The sequence below is a fragment of the Mastigoproctus giganteus genome, chromosome 1, assembly GCF_048544385.1.
Source record: "Mastigoproctus giganteus isolate SK-2022 chromosome 1, ASM4854438v1, whole genome shotgun sequence".
Classification (NCBI taxonomy): Eukaryota; Metazoa; Arthropoda; class Arachnida; order Uropygi; family Thelyphonidae; genus Mastigoproctus; species Mastigoproctus giganteus.
Genome location: NC_143575.1, coordinates 44,165,899 through 44,185,085, shown reverse-complemented (window position 1 = coordinate 44,185,085; position 19,187 = coordinate 44,165,899). Strand labels below are relative to the sequence as shown.

At 37.7% G+C, this 19,187-nt stretch overlaps 1 protein-coding gene across 2 annotated transcripts in view; it reads right to left on the bottom strand.

Annotated features, from left to right (window-relative positions):
* Positions 1–19,187, bottom strand: part of swm (Zinc finger protein swm) — a 370,487-nt gene that overhangs the window by 121,267 nt on the left and 230,033 nt on the right. For both annotated transcript variants that reach the window (XM_090372448.1, XM_090372445.1), the window contains one exon: positions 18,810–19,148. In XM_090372448.1, coding sequence (XP_090228574.1) covers positions 18,810–19,148 — 339 coding nt within the window. The remainder of the gene's footprint in view (positions 1–18,809; positions 19,149–19,187) is intronic.

The window sequence follows — 19,187 nt, the reverse complement described above, 5'->3', positions numbered from 1 at the left end:
TATAGAAAAATTACAAAACAGCCAGGAAATAGAAAAATTACAAAGCAATAGAAAAATTACAAAACAGCCAGGCCAAAATAATTATTCTGAATGTTTATAAATATCTGAAGGATACTTATGTGAATAATAACAATGTTACAACAAAAGAGTATATATATATATATATATATATAAATGTTTCTTTTATGATGCTTTGTTATACTTTCATTTTATTATGCTGAATCCAATGGTGTCATGGGTTTTTCTTAACTGTCAAAATTTTGGCAGAAATAGAAAGTTTTGTTTTTGCAACATTTTTACTTATTACAAAAGTGCATACTAACAATGTGACATATAAGAACCATCAGTATAGCATAGGTTTTTCCCCACCTGCAGTTTGCTATGGCTACTAAACAAAAGCTAAGTTATCTTCAGAGTCATTGCACTATGTGGATATCACATAAGTCAAAAGCAGGTCAAACACTGACATTACTGGTGGCCCAAAGTTCTAAAACAAGTTGTCGGCACCTCATTTCTGCTTTCATAATTGCAAGTCAACATCAGAGGGACAGTTTCACAGTAGTTTAAGTATTATATTAGCAGTGGCAGTTATTGCAAGGAAACAAGCTTATATAGCATGGGAGGGAGGAATAAAATACTTGCCTCAGCCATCCATCACCTCTGATAATGTCTAATTTTTCCTTCAATTTAATCAACCTACTCACTTCTGATGAAAACTTGTCAAAAAAATCACTCTCTCTGGCTAAAAGAAAATTTTTGTATATCTATCCTGCAGGCATCCTTTTTGAATTTGAGTTCAAGTCTTTTGTGTATGCTGTGTGAAGAAAAAAAAAAAAAAAAAAAAAAAAAGAGTAAAGGTGCCAACAGCATTTAGTTTACTCAGTCCATTCAAAGCTTTAAATACTTCAATATCTCCTCATAGATGTCTACTTGAATGGGTTGAGCACGCTGAATTCTGATGGGATCCTTCCACTTGTTCAGATTACAAACCTAAGGGGGCATAAATTCAAATTAAGAGAAGACAGATGTAGAATAGATGTGCGGAAATTTGCCTTTAGCCAGCGGGTGGTTAATTGCTGGAACAAACTCCCATCTGTCATTGTGGAAGTTGATAGGTTGAATAAATTTAAGGAGGAAATGGACAGGCATTTGGAGGGAATGGTGTGATTTTTTTTTTTTTTTTTTTTTTTGGCTGATGCTGCATAAGCTCGTACACTTGCTTTCTTGCATCACATGCCACTACTACTACTACTTTCAAATGTGCAACTTGCAGCACTGAAGTCTTTTGTGGGAAGAATATCCTTTCATGTCCTTGACTAATCTTGTTCTTTTTTGCACTGGTTCCAACACAACCACATTCTTCTTAAAATAAGACTTCCAGACTTTTCTGCAATACTCAAGGTGGAGTGTAACCATTGCCATATACAGGTAGCCCTCGATTTACATCGGGATTAAGTTCCTGGGGGGACAGGCGCAAATGGAACCCTTTGTATAATGGAGTCAATCGGAAATCACAGGGTTAGGTTCCGGGCAACAAAAATTTTACCTACCACTTCGCATCGATTGTTTTATTTTATTAGCATTCTTCATAGTTGTAATAATAGTCGATGGAGGCATATTCATAGCCCTACACACACATTAGGGCGGCTTTCATCAGATTCTATCCTCCGAATATTGCACTAGGATTCAATTAACTACTTTTAACAGACATGGTGTGTCTATTCTATTAAATTAAAAACTTTATAACACGATTTATTAATAGGACAATTAATAAAAAAAATGTTAGCGCAATAATTTTCTAACATGTGTAAATAACGTAAACAACCAACTGAATGCTTCACTGCATGGACCTTTGCTACCCACATCCACGAGTGGTTACTTTGAGGGCGGGAATCTTTCTCGTCTCTGATACGAATGCGCTAATTGCTGATTGGCTCAGATTGTCCTAAATCACGTGAACAGTGCACAATACATAGCACAGTAAAATGCCAATAAATTTTGTTGACGATTTTAAACTTTCAATTTATAAAAAATTGCAAAAATAAATAAATAAAAATGGCGTTGTGGTTAGTGATTGGTGCTATTGCGAATCGGCGCAAATCGGAACAGCACAAAATGAGTGCTACCAGTAATGAGATAATCAACTCATTGACAGTGCTGCAAGAATTTTTGCTGATGCTATTATGGCAGTTTTAGGTCAGTTGGAAAAGTGCTAGCTAGGGAGAGATATACAGACATACACAGCCAAAAACAGAGGTAATCCCGATTCTTGCATTGCTTCTATTGTTACATGCAGCAGCATGTAAAACAAGGAGTGGTGGGATTACAAGGCCTGCTGGGAAGGGATCATCATGGAACAAACAAAGTGCAATCACATGCCATGTATACATTCAGTGGACAGAAATCATGGGATACCTACCTAGTAATGGGTAGGCCCAACAGTCGCCTGAATAAGAGCAGTCATATGATGAGGCATTGAGTCCAACAGTTCACAAAAGCGTTGCACAGGTATTTCCATCCATGCTTGCTGCACAGCTGTCCATAATTCCGTCACCTTCCCGGGTGGAGGATCCAAAGCTCGAACCGACCTTTCCACAGCATCCCAAAGATGCACAGGGTTAATGAATGAGAAGGCCATTTGATGGTGGTAAAATCTGCAGAATGCTCTTTGAACCATGGTCTAGTCACTGTGGCTCTGTGAGGAGGCGCATTGTCCTGCTGGAAGACTCCATTGCCCTGCGGGTGCATGATGACCATGAAGGGATGCGATGGTCTGCAAGGACGGGCACGTAACCTGGACTGTTCAGAGATATGTCTAGACATAACAGAGGAACCAATGTGTGCCAGTTAAACACTCCCCAGATCATTACCGACTGTTCACCTGCCTCAACAGTTCCTTGTTGACATGATGGGTGCATAGCTTCATGTGGTTTCCACCAAATACGCACCCTCCCATCTGCTCAAATTAAAACTGGAAACGGGACTCACTGGACCAGAGACCAGTCTCCAATTATCCAAGGTTCAGTGCCGATGCTCTTTCACCCAGTTGAAGCATAGAGTTCTGTGTCATGGTGTTAACAATGGGACTCTGGTGGGTTGGCAGCTCCCATAACCTATTGCGTCTAATGATCGCCTGATGGTCTTGGTGGAGAAATTTCTAGCACCTCCCTCGTTGAAGTCGGCAGTGATTTGTGCCACTGTCACTCTGCAGTTGGCTGAGACAATGCGAAACAGACGTCAACGGCCATGCTCATCCACCATCTTTCTCTGCCCACAGCACTGTCTACGATGAGATGTTATACCGAAAATATTCCAGATACACTCTTGTAACTGTCGAATAGGGGGAGTGCAATTCCTGTAGCACCTCAGTGATAGAATGACCCATGCATTGGGCACCCACTATCATTCCTCTTTCAAAGTCAGTTAACTCACAATGTCTACCCATACTAACAATGAATTACCATCTACACAAATGCAGTGTACCTATATACCTGTCAAGTGGTGTGTTTGTCCATTAGCGAGAGGAGTGACAGCATCACGTTGCCCAGGAACCAGGTATCCCATCAATTCTGTCCTTTCAGTGTACGTGCTTGTACACTAGTTGCAGGAATATAGTAAACATATTTGATGAATTCAAAGTACTGGTTAAGTCATCAAATGAGGACACTGAAGGAATATCAGAAATGTGGTGCCTCCCAGGGATGTGGAATTTTAACACGGCAAGTACAAGATACTTTTTTTTTTTTTTCTTGTTAGTTGTTGGCGCATCAGCTTCTGTGGCCATAATGCATCTCCCAAGGTTTTTGCATTTTACTGTGACCCAAGCCCGAGGTGGGATTCGAACCCGCGACCTTTGGGTTGCCAGGCAGGCACTTTACCCACCCGGCTAGCCCAGTTGGCAGTACAACATACACAAAAGGACAGACAGAACAGGATGAGAGGGAAGGGAGGGGAGAGGAACAGTTATGTTCTTGGTTAAAAAACACAGAAGCTAAGGCAGTGCACCCAGTTTATATGAATAGCTAGTGCAATGCTGAATCGAATTCATTTGACATAAACAATGTGAAAACAAAAATGCGAGTAGTATGTCGTAGGTCAAATAACTGCACTGAGTATAACAAACTATAGAGACAAACAAAGTGGGCCAGCAGATTGGAACATCTTATAATGATGGATCTTAAATTTCTGACTAGTCGCTCAATCAAAATACAAAATTATGACCAGTCACTCAATCTGGAAATTTAAAATTCATCTGGTCACTCACACAGTAGTGGAAATTTTCTGGATTTACTAGATGACTGTTTTCTACAGTGGCATTGTTAGAAAGGCAACAAAAGAAAGCAATACACTTGATCTGATTATCATCAATAACTCTTTGTGCATTAATATTTAGAGATAAAGGAACTGCCATGTAGCAGTGATCATAATTTTTTTTTTTTTTTTTTATGAGAACCCCAAACACGAGAGGTATTATAACCTATAGTACTTAGTACCGTGCTTGGGTTGGAGGTTGAGAAGACGAAAGAAGATATTTGTTGATATTGGACTTGAACTTCTGTAGATTGTAATTTTCAGGAAATATGTATGAAGGAAGGTTGTTCCAGAAAACGGCAGTTGAATGAATAAATGAGGAAGATGAAAAGTTGGTTCTGTGGGTTTGAAGTTGGACAGTAAATGGATGTTGGCTGGTGGCGGCACGTGTTCGGACTGTTTTGAAAGAGAGAGCGGGAATTATAGAAGCCAATTCAGAAGAACAGTGCCCATGGAAGTATCTGTAGAAGAGGCATGCAGCAGAAACAGTGCGTCTATGAGAAAGCGAGTGGAGAGACTCTGTTAGAGATGAATCATTAATTAACCTAACTGCCCTCTTCTGAATGGAATCAAGAAGCCTGAGAGAGGTTTTGGGGGCACCACCCCAGATGTGGGAACAATATTCCATGGCAGGGCGGATTTGCGATTTATACAGAGTGAGCAGCTGTTTGGGAGAAAAGTAACGCCGAGAGCGAAAGAGAAAACCAAGTTTTTTAGATGCAGAGGAAGCAATATTTGTAATGTGCTTGTGCCAAGAGAGATTAGAAGTCAGGGTAATCCCCAAAAGAGATATATCATTTTGCCTAGAAATCGGAATGTCACTAAAGATAAGCATAGGAGCAGAAGAATCCTTTTTGCGAGATATAAGACAAGATTGAGTTTTAGAAGGGTTGAAATCAACTAAGTTGTCTTTGCCCCACTGGAGAATTACCTGAAGATCGGCATTTAGGGAATTGGCAGCAGATTTTCGAGAACTTGAAGCTGATTGAGCTGGACAAGGTTTCTCAAAATGGAAAGTTGAATGCAATGTGCTATCATCGGCAAAACTATGGATAGGATTTCCAGTCAAAGGAAGAAGGTCATTGATATACAAGAGGAAAAGAGTGGGGGAAAGAACTGAACCTTGGGGAACACCGGCATTAGTGGAGAAGTTAGAAGACAGAGAGCCATCTACCATCACCCTCAGTGAGCGATCAGAGAGAAAACTGGATAACCAATTACTAAAAACAGTTGGCAAACCATAAGATGGAAGCTTGTTTAGAAGACCTTTATGCCAAACACGATCAAAAGCCTTTGAGATGTCAAGAGCAACTACTTGTGTTTCACCGAACCTTTCCATTGAATTAGTCCATAAATGGGTAACATAAGCCAGAATATCACCAGTGGATCGACACTGACGGAATCCATACTGGCGATCGTTGATCAGACGGAAGGTTTCTATAGTAGTTTAAGAGTTGGCGGTTAATTGATTTCTCCATTACTTTAGAAAGAGTAGAAGTAATTGCAATGGGACGATAATTGGATGGGAGGGATTTGTCACCCTTTTTAGGAACTGGCTGGATAGAGCAAATTTCCAAGCAGAAGGAAAAACACCTTTGGAATAAGAAAGTGAAAAAAGGCGGCAAAGAATAGGAGTAAATTCAGGAGCACAGGTTTTGAGAACAAGTGGAGAAATAACATCAGGACCTGGAGCTTTTTTAGCATCAAGATTCATCAAAATCCTTCTGATATCCTTTTGACGGAAGACCACAGGAGGCATTGAATGGAGCGTGTTAGGAATGGTGGGAGGTGTTTTACCAAGATCATTAATACATGAGCTCAAAGAAAAATGGGATGCTAGCAGGTCAGCTTTATCCTTGGCTGAAGTGACAACAGAACCATCTGGTTTGGACAGAGGTGGGAGCAGAGATGGGCAAAAGTTGCGGCCAATAGCTTTGGCAAGAGACCAGAATGCTCGGCTACCATTAGGGCAAGAAGCAAGTTTTCTACTCTTAGCCTGTTCAAACTGCGAACACCGTTTTAGAGCTGTACCCTCGAAATGTAAGGAATATTGGATCTCGCCACGACATTCATCATAACCTCAAAAATCATCAATCATACTGCATGATGGAAGAGATAGGGAAGGGTTGGCCGGAACTTAGCTCTAGAGACTAAACATGGGTTCCACCACTTCAAGCCTCCAATAAGCAAAGTGGTGGTATTTCACCGGTTGATGAGAGTCATCTACCACCTAGTACTGCCTGGTAACATAGAGGGGCGGCATTCCTCCATGTGGTGTGGGCGCCACACCTCGACCCCTGCTTACGTTGGTTCACACCTGGGTGGTCACCCACCATGTACTTGTGCATGAAGGTTATACCCAGGATTACTAACAGTCCCACCATCGTGAAGGTGCAAGCAGAGGATTTGGCTGTCATAGACCGTCTGGACTTCGCCGAAATTGGGTCCACTTTGACTTGAGTGTCACCCGATTATCAGTTCCATCAGCGTTTTAGACTCCCAGGTAGCAAGAACAGCTTGTCTGGCATATCTGAGAGAATGTCTGTGACAACCTCAAGGACCATATGTACTGTAAGCAACCTCGCCAATTGTAAGGCACATTCTTCTCCCTTGTTCCGGCATGCCAATTGTATGCAACCGCTTTTCTTATTTAGTTCTTTTCTTACACTAATTTTTGGGGAGAATGCCTACTTTAATTTTAATTAGGTAACATTTGTTATCCTTTTGGGCCACTGACTGTTTCAGAAAATTTCAGGATTACTATTATTCTTAGATAGAATCTGAGTGAGGCAATGAACAACACAGGATAAATTTAACATGTTTAATTATAGAACTGACTTAGATACATACAAAGATTTAACAACAAAACTTTTCATATTACGGAAGTTTCCCTCTGGGAAAAACAATTACAACAATTCCATTCAGAATATCTCTTTTCTAATCTAACTAAAAGTTCCTTTACAACCTTCAACTTGTTATTCCAGCTATTTCTTAGGCTAGACAAATTAATCGTACTTAGAATTTCAGAATGTCTTTCCTTTTCATTTAGGATGACTAGAAACAATAATACAAAACAGTACTTACAATAAATTTTACTTCTCAGTGTTTTCGGATCAGCTCCTTGACCTTCCCACACTTTCTTTACCGACTTCCACATCTAATATCTGGCTTTTAATTCAGAACTTCCCTTCGACCCAACTCGACTCCTCTTGGCTGCTTTTAACCTAGTTGACTCCGAATAACCCTTTTCCTTTGGCTGGAAAATTCTCCTTTCCGAAATCCAGCAAAATCTCGCCACTTCCGATTAACCTCTATCTCTAATAATTCCACGACTACGTTTGTTAAGACAAGACTACCTCTCCAGAACTACCTCCTCCTTTAATACCACCTCTATCACTACTCTAACACCACCTGTATCACACTCTCCCTGTATCACTGTCACTAACTTAACGCTACTGAAACCTGTCCTTATATTCTGTTCGTTTGCCTGGCATACCCTGAAATTTTGACTGACCTCCCCTCTGTTAAGTTGAAATGTTCACCGTAATTTCGCATATCATGGTCTCACCCATAAATTTCCATAGTGACTTATAACTACTCTTACTGCGGGAAGCGTTCATTCCCCGAGTGTTTTTTTTTTTTTTTTTTTTTTTTTTTAAGTAAGCCTTAAGCTTACAGTACTGATGTGGGATTTGCTTAAAAGATCCAACTGCTGTCAAGGATAAAGGGAATGGGTTTTGCTTTCATAAAGGTGACTGCAATAGTCTGAGACAATTTTTAAGTTCTTTTCAGTGGGACTAACTGATGATATTACCAATTGCAAATTCTTAATGGAAAGCATAGAGGGAAGTAATCATTAAAGTTACTAAGCATTTAATACCAACTAAGGGATACTGCTCAAGGATTAGACCTAAATGAATGTCACTGGACTGAAGGGACTAGTGGCAGAAAAAAAAATGCATGGGATGATTACAAATTATCAAGGGACACTAGGGTAAAGTACAAACTTTTCCTTTAACTAGGGTAAGTGCAAACTATTCTGCAATGAAGTCACTAAGGTGAGTTGGGTATTCTAAGGATTCTTTGAGAAGTCTTTGGTTAACAACACTAAGAAAATCAGCAAACAATTCTTTACATATTGTAAGACTAGAAGGAAAGGGCTAGATATGAATAGCATAACCAGTTACGTCATGGTATGGTAGGCATCCAGGCAAATGCCTGGAGCACCATTTGGGTAGGGGCACTTCGCCGTTGTGCAGATTATTTAATTTTATGGGTAATCCATAATGGTTGATTTGCCTAGGGTGCAAAAATATCTCAAAACAGCACTGGGTATAACTACTGGTGAACCAGTTGAAGTCAAAGTCACTGAAAAACTGTTTAGGTATTTTGCATCTACATTCATGCATGAGGAATCCGTTACGGACAGGAATACCATAAGTATAACTAGGACACAAGTTATAAACTGGAAGCTAAATAATTTTGTGATAACTGAGAAGAAAGAGGAAGAGAAATTGCTGAAGCTAAAAGCAAATAAGGCACCTGAGGCTTACAGAATTTATCCAATCATGCTAAAAGAAGCAGTAAAAGGAGAAAGCAAACCCATAGCCATAATTATGGGAGCATCCTTGGACTCGGGGAGATCCCTATACACTGAAGATTGCAATGCCTCTCACAAAGGGGCGGGGGGGGGGGGGGGGATTAATAGGGTGAAGTAAGTAATAATTACAGGCTCTAAGTAATAATTACAGGCTCTAAACTTGATGACTTCTGTTCCATAGAAAATAACAGATAGGACTGGATTTCAGTTTTATTGGTGCAACAATGATGAAGGTTATAATGTGCTAAGACAGTCAATTTCTAAATAAGGGTTTTGCCAACTTCTGCAACAGGTTACTTTATCAAGAAAAATGTATAAAAAGAAATAAAAGGCTATATATGGAGTAAAAGTAAATTATATATTTTATCTATCTTCATATAGGTAAGTAATTTTCAAAAACTTAAAAAACGGTTAACACGTGGTCATAGCTGGTTAAATCTGATTGGTATATGACTAAGTCACATGATTAAAAAGCGGTAAAACATCTAACGTTAAAACTTGTATATTCAATTAATACAGTTGATTCTGGTTATTTGGGACACATCGGGACTAGTGCATTTTGGCCTGATTAAGCAGCTGCCCCAATTATCCGAAGTTTCATGTAAAAAAAAAAAAAAAAAAAGGTAAAGTGCAGCCATTATCAACCCACTGCAGGATGGAAGCCTCCTCAACAATTCATGCTGAGAGAAATGCACCATAATCTGCCACGCTGGTCCAGTGCAGGTTGGCAGATCGACCGTATTCAGCAGTCAAGGGCTTGAACCCCGGTCTACTCAAAGAGCGTGTGCTACTGCACTCCCGCTCCTGACCACTCAGCTAAGGAGGCCTATCAGTTTCATGTAAATTTAAGCGGCTGCCCCAATTATCCGAAGTTTCATGTAAATAGCTAAAAATACAATGGATCCCCGTTTTACAATTGGTTCACTGCACAATCAGATCACGTTACGATGGACTTACCATAGTAAAGTACTGTTCACTATACGTCATTGTGATCATGGTTGTGAATTGAATTTTAATTCTATTAAACAGCGATTCTAATTAGCGAAAATAGGAGGAATATTATTCACAGGTTATAAAAGTAAAGATATATTAAGCACAAATTTACCCTTTATTACCTTGCCAATTAAAAAATTAAATGATAAGTAAAAATCAGAAGGATATACGTGATAATTGGAATAATTAATACGTACTGTTATATGTACATACTAACTAGTTGACATTTCTGCTCACTGACATTTGTGGGTGGCGGTTAAAATTTAAAACAGTAAAAAGATAAGCAATCAATAACAAAGAACACGGCACACACAAATTGCAAGTAATACGATACGTGCAACAAGTGAGAACGGAGTAACAAGTTACAAAGCTTTAAAAATAAGAATGAAGAGAAGATTCTGAAATTTTAATTTTTTTATATGATTGAAGATTTCATGGAAGTGTAAACACATTTCACCATAATAACCCACAGAATTCCAGCTGTTGGTATTATCACAAATTCAATAAGATCAAGTTTACTATCCATTTATGATAGATTGCACTAACAGAAAAGCCCAATAAACAGGTGACTGCTAATTGTTTTTATTGTTTTATGGTTGTGAACTCCAGAAATCCGACCGGTATGGTCGGAGACAATCGTAGGGTAATCTCCAGTGCTGCGGTCTCCTGCGCCAATTAAACGCATCCCAATTAAGTGAAATAAACCCTGGCTATTTTCTCGATTGGGTTCTGTTTTTTAAGATTTGTCCCAAATAAATGACTGCCTCGATTAACCGGTGGCCCAAATAACTGGAATCCACTGTATATACTTAACAGATAAAATGGTGTTGAGGGACTTGCACATAAGAGGGTTATCAACCCTCAACAAAAAGGACTGTGTGACCTGTGCAGAACCAAGCAATGAAGCCTTTCTTACAGCGATTGGACTGCACTGTTTCAAAAAAGAATAGAGTTAGTGTTAAAGTACTACTGCAGGATCATCTAGAGAGGAATGCAGTTATACCGAAATCACAAGATGGATTTAAGGGAAGATCTTATCTAACCCATCTGATTAGCAGTAATCTGATGAAGGAACCAGATTCAAAAATTAACTTTGACATCATATACTTAGATTTCAGTAAAGCTTTTGACAATGTTCCACATAAAAGACTGCTATACAAATTGGAGTAGTATGGCATTAGCAAAAATTATTGCTGTGGATAAAAAAGAAGGTTGAGCAGAAGAAGACAGAGGGTGGTTATAAATGGGCACTGCTCTTTTATTAGTGGGGTACCTCCACTAATAAAAGAGCAATGCCTTTATTAGTGGAGTACCTCAAGGGTTCAGTGTTAGCCCCTTACTCTTTTCAATAATTATTAATGACACTGATGAATGCCAGTATATCCTTAATCAGTATCATTAATAAATATTCATCATATATCAAAGTGCTGAGCCCCTTACTGTTTTCAATATTTATTAATGATATGGAAGGAAGCATATTTTCATCTGTACCATTATTCATTGCTAAACTGATGTTTAGCAATGAAGAATGAAAGATAATGCACATAAGTAGCAGTAACCCAAGAACAACACACCAATTGGAAGGTCTGCTAAGACACCTCATGTGATTCTTAATAAGTGTATGCTTTTTGCGACTACTACTACTTTCATATGGTAGATTTATATCAAAGTTTCAAAAATCTGCAGATCAAAAGCTATAGTTTCCCAACATACCATGCACTATTGCTCTGGTACCACACAATGAAGATCTACCAATTCCCAATCCTCCTTCCAAAGAAATCATAGAATTTGAGGATGAATCTGGTGAACACGATACTTGGGATTACACATCTGAAACCTGTTCAAGTAAAGTGCCACATTTCCCTAATCAGCAAGAATTGGATGACTTAGTGAGGAGGTGGAGGTCTAAACAAATCAATGCAGTTATCATCTCACTTCAAAGGTGCTGAATTCACCAGGTCCCTGCTGCAAGACTTCCACATGCTGAAAAAGATATGTCATTTATGCATACTTTTACACTCTTTCAGACTTACTCTTTTACACTATTATTTTGATTTGACTGGTCTTTATGAAAAAACTGGCAATAGTCAAATCCAGAAGAGTGGCATCTTTTCATAGGCAGTTCAAGTAAAGGTTTGAAAGCTGCATTGCTTTAAAATGGGAATATGCATTTCATGATTACTGTTATATACTGCATGACCAATATATAATGGGATGCCTGTGGGGTCTTCAAGATACTGAGGTTCTTTCTAGGTTTGCAAAATGATTTCACTATATTCTCTTTCTTTCTCTGCTTCTGAGACAGAAGGGCAGTAGATGAGCAATGCAAGAGGATTGTGTTCCTGTCTGGCACACAATATAGCAAAACAATCCCTTGGTTCCAAGAAACCAAGTCTGTCTTCCAACACTCCATAATCAAGCTAGGACTGGTGAACCAATTTGTTAAAGCAATGGCCTCAAAACGACATCATCTTAAAGCACATACATGCTATGTTTCTAAAACTGTCTGCTGCAAAAGTGAAAGGTAGCATATTCATTGTTCTACAAATTAAGTGGATGTTTGGCTTCAAGAACTGGAAGACAAAATGACTAATGCTAAGTGAAATGCCTGGCAGTTGTTTCATCTTGTAGTAATAGCTTTCTTGATAACATTAAGAGAGAAAATTACAAATAACTAGTTGACTGAAAATTATGAAAAATAGAATGCAGAATGCCAATCAATCTCTATTTCTTTACAACCTCAACTGGACTTTTCGGACCAAATCTGGGTAACATTGGTGAAGAGAATGGGGACAGATTCTACTAGGAAACACATTCAGCAGAGAAGAGGTACCAAGGTTGCTTTCTTGTTTGTTTTAATATTTACCAGCACATCAGCTGCAATGGCTATAGTGCACCAAACTTACTTTTCTCTTCCTGATTCACATGTTTCATTTTATGTTGATGCTACTGCATAAGCACCAACATAAGGTACCAAGAAAGGTTGGATGAAGCTATGATGGGCCATTATATCTGGTTCTTCGATTGGAAAAAGCCGATTCCCTTATTAAAGAAATTTTAGGAGAGTTTCTTTTTTTTAATTTGTGTTTTTAGCTTGTTGTTTACTTGTAGAAAAGATTTATACTCTGTAGCCTATTCTGTACAGAAGCTAAACATTTGTTAATAAATCTGATATAGTATTATTGCGTATTAACTTTTCTTCATTTCTGGGTAAAATACTGATTGTATGCTAAAAGTAAGGTTATATTCAGAATCAGAATAACCAAATTCATAAATAAACACCAAGAAATGAAGATGCACAGAACTTTTCTGAAAATTTGCTACACAGTGTAGTGTTTACAAAACGTATCCAGAATCCAGAAGTACTTTATGTACTTTAGTGTCATTTATTCAGCATATCAGTATTAGCTATATAGTGCAAGGAAACCACACACTTTTGTTGCACTGGCAAAAAAAAAAAAAAAAAGTAAAGTAGATTAAAAAAATACAAATTATGCACTCCCCCACCCCAACTATCCACTTGTCCTTTGAATTTCTTCGAATTGTCAAGCTTCAACCACCCATGGAGGCACCTTATTCCAGTAATCAGCAACTTGCTAGCTAAGAAAAAACTTCCACTTCCTACAATATGGCCTAAACCTTTTCTCCTGTGGCATTCTTTAAAACTGTGAAAATTCTGCCTTCATTCATTTTACTAACCCCTCTCGTAGCCGTATAAACCTCAATCAGGTGCCCTCTAAAATGCCTGGTTGGCAAGCTCTGTAGTCCACATAATCAGTCTTTCTTCATACAGTCATCATTTAAAAAAAAAAAACCAACTACCCTCGCATGCCGCTCGAAATTTTGCAAAGTACAGTAGAACATCAATTATCCGAACCCGCCTCCCCAAAATTACAGTATCCACTTTTAGTGCAGTGGTTATGATGAAATATTACTCCTGCCGTTTAATGCACATGAAGGCCCACTCACGCGGAGGCCTTCACTTGCTAGAAACTGCTTTTTTTTTTCCTTTTTTTTTTTGGTAGTTGTTGGCGCATAGGCTTCTGTGGCCACAAAAGCATAACAAGGTTTTTGCAGTACTTTGATCCAAGCCCGAGGCAGGAATCGAACCCGCAACCTTTGGGTTGCCAGGCAAGCACTTTACCCACCCGGCTAGCCTGGTCGGCACTAGAAACTGCAATGGCACGGTGTGAGAAACTGTCTGAATGCAGTTCTACAGAAATGCTGCTATTAAAGAGGATGAGAGACCTCACCGTGAAAAAAAAACACAATATCGCATGGTTGAAAGAAAATTTCAAGATTACATATTTAAAAAAATAAACTTTCCAAGATTCATTGTTTGTTTATTTCTGTTTATGTAAAAAAAAAAGTGATTTACAGTTGAAACCATGTAAAACATTAGGTAAGTTTAAAATGAATATAATATACATTGTTTCTTCAAAATGTTTTGGTTATTATTTAAAAACCATTTTCTAAATAAATTATTTTTTATAATACTTCATATTTCAAAATACCTTGCATACAATAATTTAATTGTAAGCCTAATTACACTTTCTTTTGCATAAACTAGGTATTCTCATGTATGTTGGATTATCCAAACTATTTGATTAACCGAACCGACCTTGGTCTGAATTAGTTTGGATAATCAACTTTCAACTGTATTGTTATTTTCCTCATAAACATTTTACTTGGCAAAAGCATAACAAAAAAAAAAAAAAAAAAAGGAGAAATAAAAGACATTATTTCAAAGATGCTTTAATAAAGGTATTAAAATAAAATTCTTCATAACAAAAATGTAACTTTTGGCTTACAGAACAAATTTAATATAAAATGATAAACCTCTCTTATATTATAAATAAAAAAAACATCAGTGAGACTTCCGTTGCGACAGATACTTTACATCAGGCTTATACTTTGTTACTTTGAGAGCTATGCATGCAGCACTACTCCCATGACTAGACTTAAAATTCATCACCAAGAACGACTCAAGAATATGTTGATGAGAAAATTGTTAACAATGCTGATGACAGATTTTTTTTTTTTAAACAGACAATAGTTTCAGGAATGGAATTCCAAACTTTTAATACCTCGTGTTCTGCTTATTTTTCTGCATGTTCTGCAGTTTTCTTTGCTAATCCTGTCACTAATCCTTCTCTTTCAATATTTTCTAAATCAGCTCAGAGGTCGATAAATGTTTGCTTCCAAATTGAGCTGCTCTGAAAATCAATCAATCAATTGAACATGTCAAAATCATTCAGGTTAATCCACTGAAACAATTTCAGGTTCAGTTCGGCTAGTTTTTCACTGTCTGCAAACTTAATGAATTTTGCAGTTTCTTCCAATTCTCTAAACTTGACAAATCTTCAAGAAAGCTGTTCAATGGTTGATTCAATTTTTTCCAAAAAATTTGTATGCATATGAACCTATTGCATGTGTCCCTTTGCGATAGGTTCAGGATCCCTGATTTTGCCGATCTCATCATGCAAATTGCTCACCTTTGAACTTTTTAAAGTTCAACATCTTTTTCCAAATGAGGTCTTCATACTTGGACACAGTATTCCAAATGTGATCTTACAACTTATTTATACAGTGGCATTATGACCCATCCCTATCTTTACAGGATATTATTCAATTAATCATCAATCGGACACCACATGCTTTTCTGGCCACCTGTTTATGGGCAGATATGAAGGCCACCTGTTTACAGGTGGCCTTCATATCTGCCCATATCATAACTTCCAGAACCTTTTCTCCCTCTATATTGTTTCTAATGTAGTTAACTATGTACTTAACATTTACTGAGTATATTTTCAATACAAAACTTTCTTAATATACCTTAACTATCGTGATTTCAGCGAGAGTAACATTTTGTGATTTGAGTATTTCACCCATCACCAAAAGCTGTATTACAAATTATTTTACAAAACTGGAGCATATAAAAATATGCAGCTGTTCATTACTTGTTAACAATAACATAAAGGTCACTGGAAAAAAAAAAAAAAAAAAATTAGTGCTTCAATATCTCACAAAACAAAACATAACTAGGGTATTTGTCATAAAAAATTTTTTCCTTGTCTTTTTTTACACAACTAGCAGAACAATGGCTAAATTAAGAGATTAAAACAGGTGTTCAATAATCTAGTCTCCAAGAGGTTCTAACCGTCTTTTTAAGGAAGGGAATATGTAAAAACATCTATGCTATGTAACAGCATAGAGAGACACCTGACATAGTGATGATCATGTTTGAATGAAAATGAAATATAAGATGAGACTTGTAGAGTTCTGAATGGTGCCCATACCGAAGCATACAGAGTAGCAATCTCTAATTGTGCCTTAACCCTTGCATGAGAGGTCTGTACCACATGCACATTACTTGGATCAAGTTTTTTCAAAGAATAATGAAGTTTGTAACAATTGAAAAACTAAGGTTACAAAAATGCACTTAAATATTTATTTTGACCTATTTTGATTATAGCTGATCATTACAGCAGAATTAACATCAAAATTTTGTATAAAAAAAGTATTTTTAGATGAAAAATATTAAAGAAATCAGAAATCATGAAGAAATCAAAATTGGTCATTATTTATTTTTATTTATTTAATTTATTTATTATTTTTTTTTTTTTTTTTAGATTCAGTTTAGCATTAGCATTAGTAGAGGCATTTGATGCAAGAAAGCAAGCTTATGCAGCATCAGCCAAAAAAAAAAAAAAAAAAAAAAGTTTCATGAACTTCTGAATCAGAATCACAGAGAATTTCTTAGATTTCAGCTTATGTAAGCGCGTGTGCACACGCATGCCCGCTGTCTTGATACTTATTAAAAGGGCAATGAATTCCTACATAGATTTTTGATAACTATATAAAAGTGGTTACTATTATTTGTAAGCACAATTTATATATGGTAGCTTGTCTCTGTAGAGTTTCAAAAGAATCTATGAAGTTGTAATTTATTGATGTGTTAAAAGAACCTTGAAAGTGTATATATACGTGCCTACTCCTTTGGTCCCTAACATGTAAAAAATTATATACAGGTGCATACTCAAAAAAAAAAAAAAGGGTTAAAAAGGGTTACATGTAATGGCTAAAAATAGAAATAAAATTGGATGATTGATAATAAAGAATAATAACAGGTTAAACCTTATAACATATATATGTGTCTATCTGTATGAAATGGTGAATATACCCATAGACAAGGTTCTGCTGTGGATTTTCCAGTAGGAAGACCATTTAATGTATCAGGGGTGATCATTTGATTTGCAGACTGGTGCAAGATCTTATCCTAATTGTCATCATCTGAATATTTTGGATTTCTCCCTCTTGAAATACTCTTCGTTGAACTTTACACACTTTAGCCACCGTCATACCCACACATTAACTGCTTCTTGAAAGCCATTTTTTTAAAAGACAGTGAAGTGCTTCCATTGTGGCTCTGTGAGCATCGTTGTTGGATGTGAAATGCTTGCCTTTCAGAGCTTTCTTCAGATGTGGAAACAGGAATAAATCACATGGGGCTAAGTCCGGTGAATAAGGGGATGTGGTGAAACCTTTGCACCTATGGCAGTGATCACTGCCTGTACAAAATTAACTGCATTTGGCCTGGCATTGTCTTGATGGAGTAACCACTTCACACTGGAAAGTTTTTTTTTTTTTTTTTTTTGGTAGTTGGTGCATCGGCTTCTGTGGCCATAGTGCACCTCCCAAGGTTTTTGCAGTACTTTGATCCAAGCCCGAAGCGGGATTCAAACCTGCGACCTTTGGGTTGCCAGGCAGGCACTTTACCCACCTGGCTAGCCCGGTCGGCACACTGGAAGGTTCAGTCACACCTATAAATGGGAAGTGACAGTGGTTTTCTAGATGGAGCAACCTACCTCCTTGTGGTAGGGGCAGAGACACCATCCTCGCTGCGGGGCCAAAGGCATTTCTTTATGTTATTGTTGTTAGTCAAAGTCGACTATAGTTATTGCTACAAAATTAACCATGTAAAGGTTAAGAGATAGTTACTTTAATATGTAAAGAGTAGCATATGGGCGAGAGAATCGACAAATGACACCTAACCTACAAACTACTGTAAACTTTTCTCTTCTATTTCAGGGTATGTCTAATTCTTCTTCCCCTTATCTTCTATTCAACTTTCCTTTCCTTCCAATCCCCATACTTCTCATTTCCACTTCCTTTCCCCAGTAACAGTTTCTGTTAAAAGTAGTCCGCACCAGGACCACACACACACACACACACACACACACACACGCACGCGCACACACACACACACCTTCTTGGCCTTTGCCTTTTCAGGTGCTACAGCAGAATATAGGGGGAACCCTGGAGACCGCAATTAAAACAAACACACCTTGACCCTGACACTGGAATATGTCTGTCCTACCAAGACACTCATTACCATATGTTTCACTCATCTCTTTAACTGTGTACGATGCATTTAAGCCCCATCTGAGTTGAGTTAGTATTGTGTGAAGAGTTTTTTTTTTTTAGCCACGTGTCTTTGACTATCGTTTTGAAGCAAGCTGTATGTCCAATATGATACTTGCTTCAAAACGATAGTCAAAGACACATGGCTAAAAAAAAAAAACTCTTCACACAATACAAACTCAACAAATACTGGCATGCGCACACAAAGTCTACTCAGTAGCAACCAGGGAGAGCACTTGTAGTGGCAGTTATGGAAAGTTTGCGCACTAAACATAAAATCTTGTACCGGTCCGCAAATTAAATGATCACTCCTCGTAAAGAGCATTGTGTGTCAAATTGAGTTATTACAAATTCAATCTTGTATGTCTCCTATTTCACAATTTTAAAATACTGGAATTTCTTTTTCAACACTCCTATATTCAAACTTCTTTTGTCGGTAATTACAAGGCAATCAAACGAAAGCAGAAAAATATCAACTTACTCTTTCTTCTTCGGAATTTCTGTTTAGTGATGGTGATGAAGAATTTGTAATGTTGTTTACTTTGGATTTATGTGCTGGTAATCCTAGCCTTTCTTTAATACTTGGTTTTGAAATGACCATAGTTTTAGCACCGACACCATTTTGCTGCTGCTGCTGTTGCTGCCGCTTCTGTTGCTGATGAACCTGCTGAATTGAATTAGTTGTGTTCTCAGTGTTATGCCAAAACACTTTAATAAATCGGTTATTTAATACAGCTTCTGTACTTCTATAGGCAGCATTAGCCTCTGCATGACTTGCAAACTGCACCAAGGCTGCCTCTGGATCTCCCTCATAAGAAACCTAGATAAATAAATTATTCAACTTATATGCTTCATAATA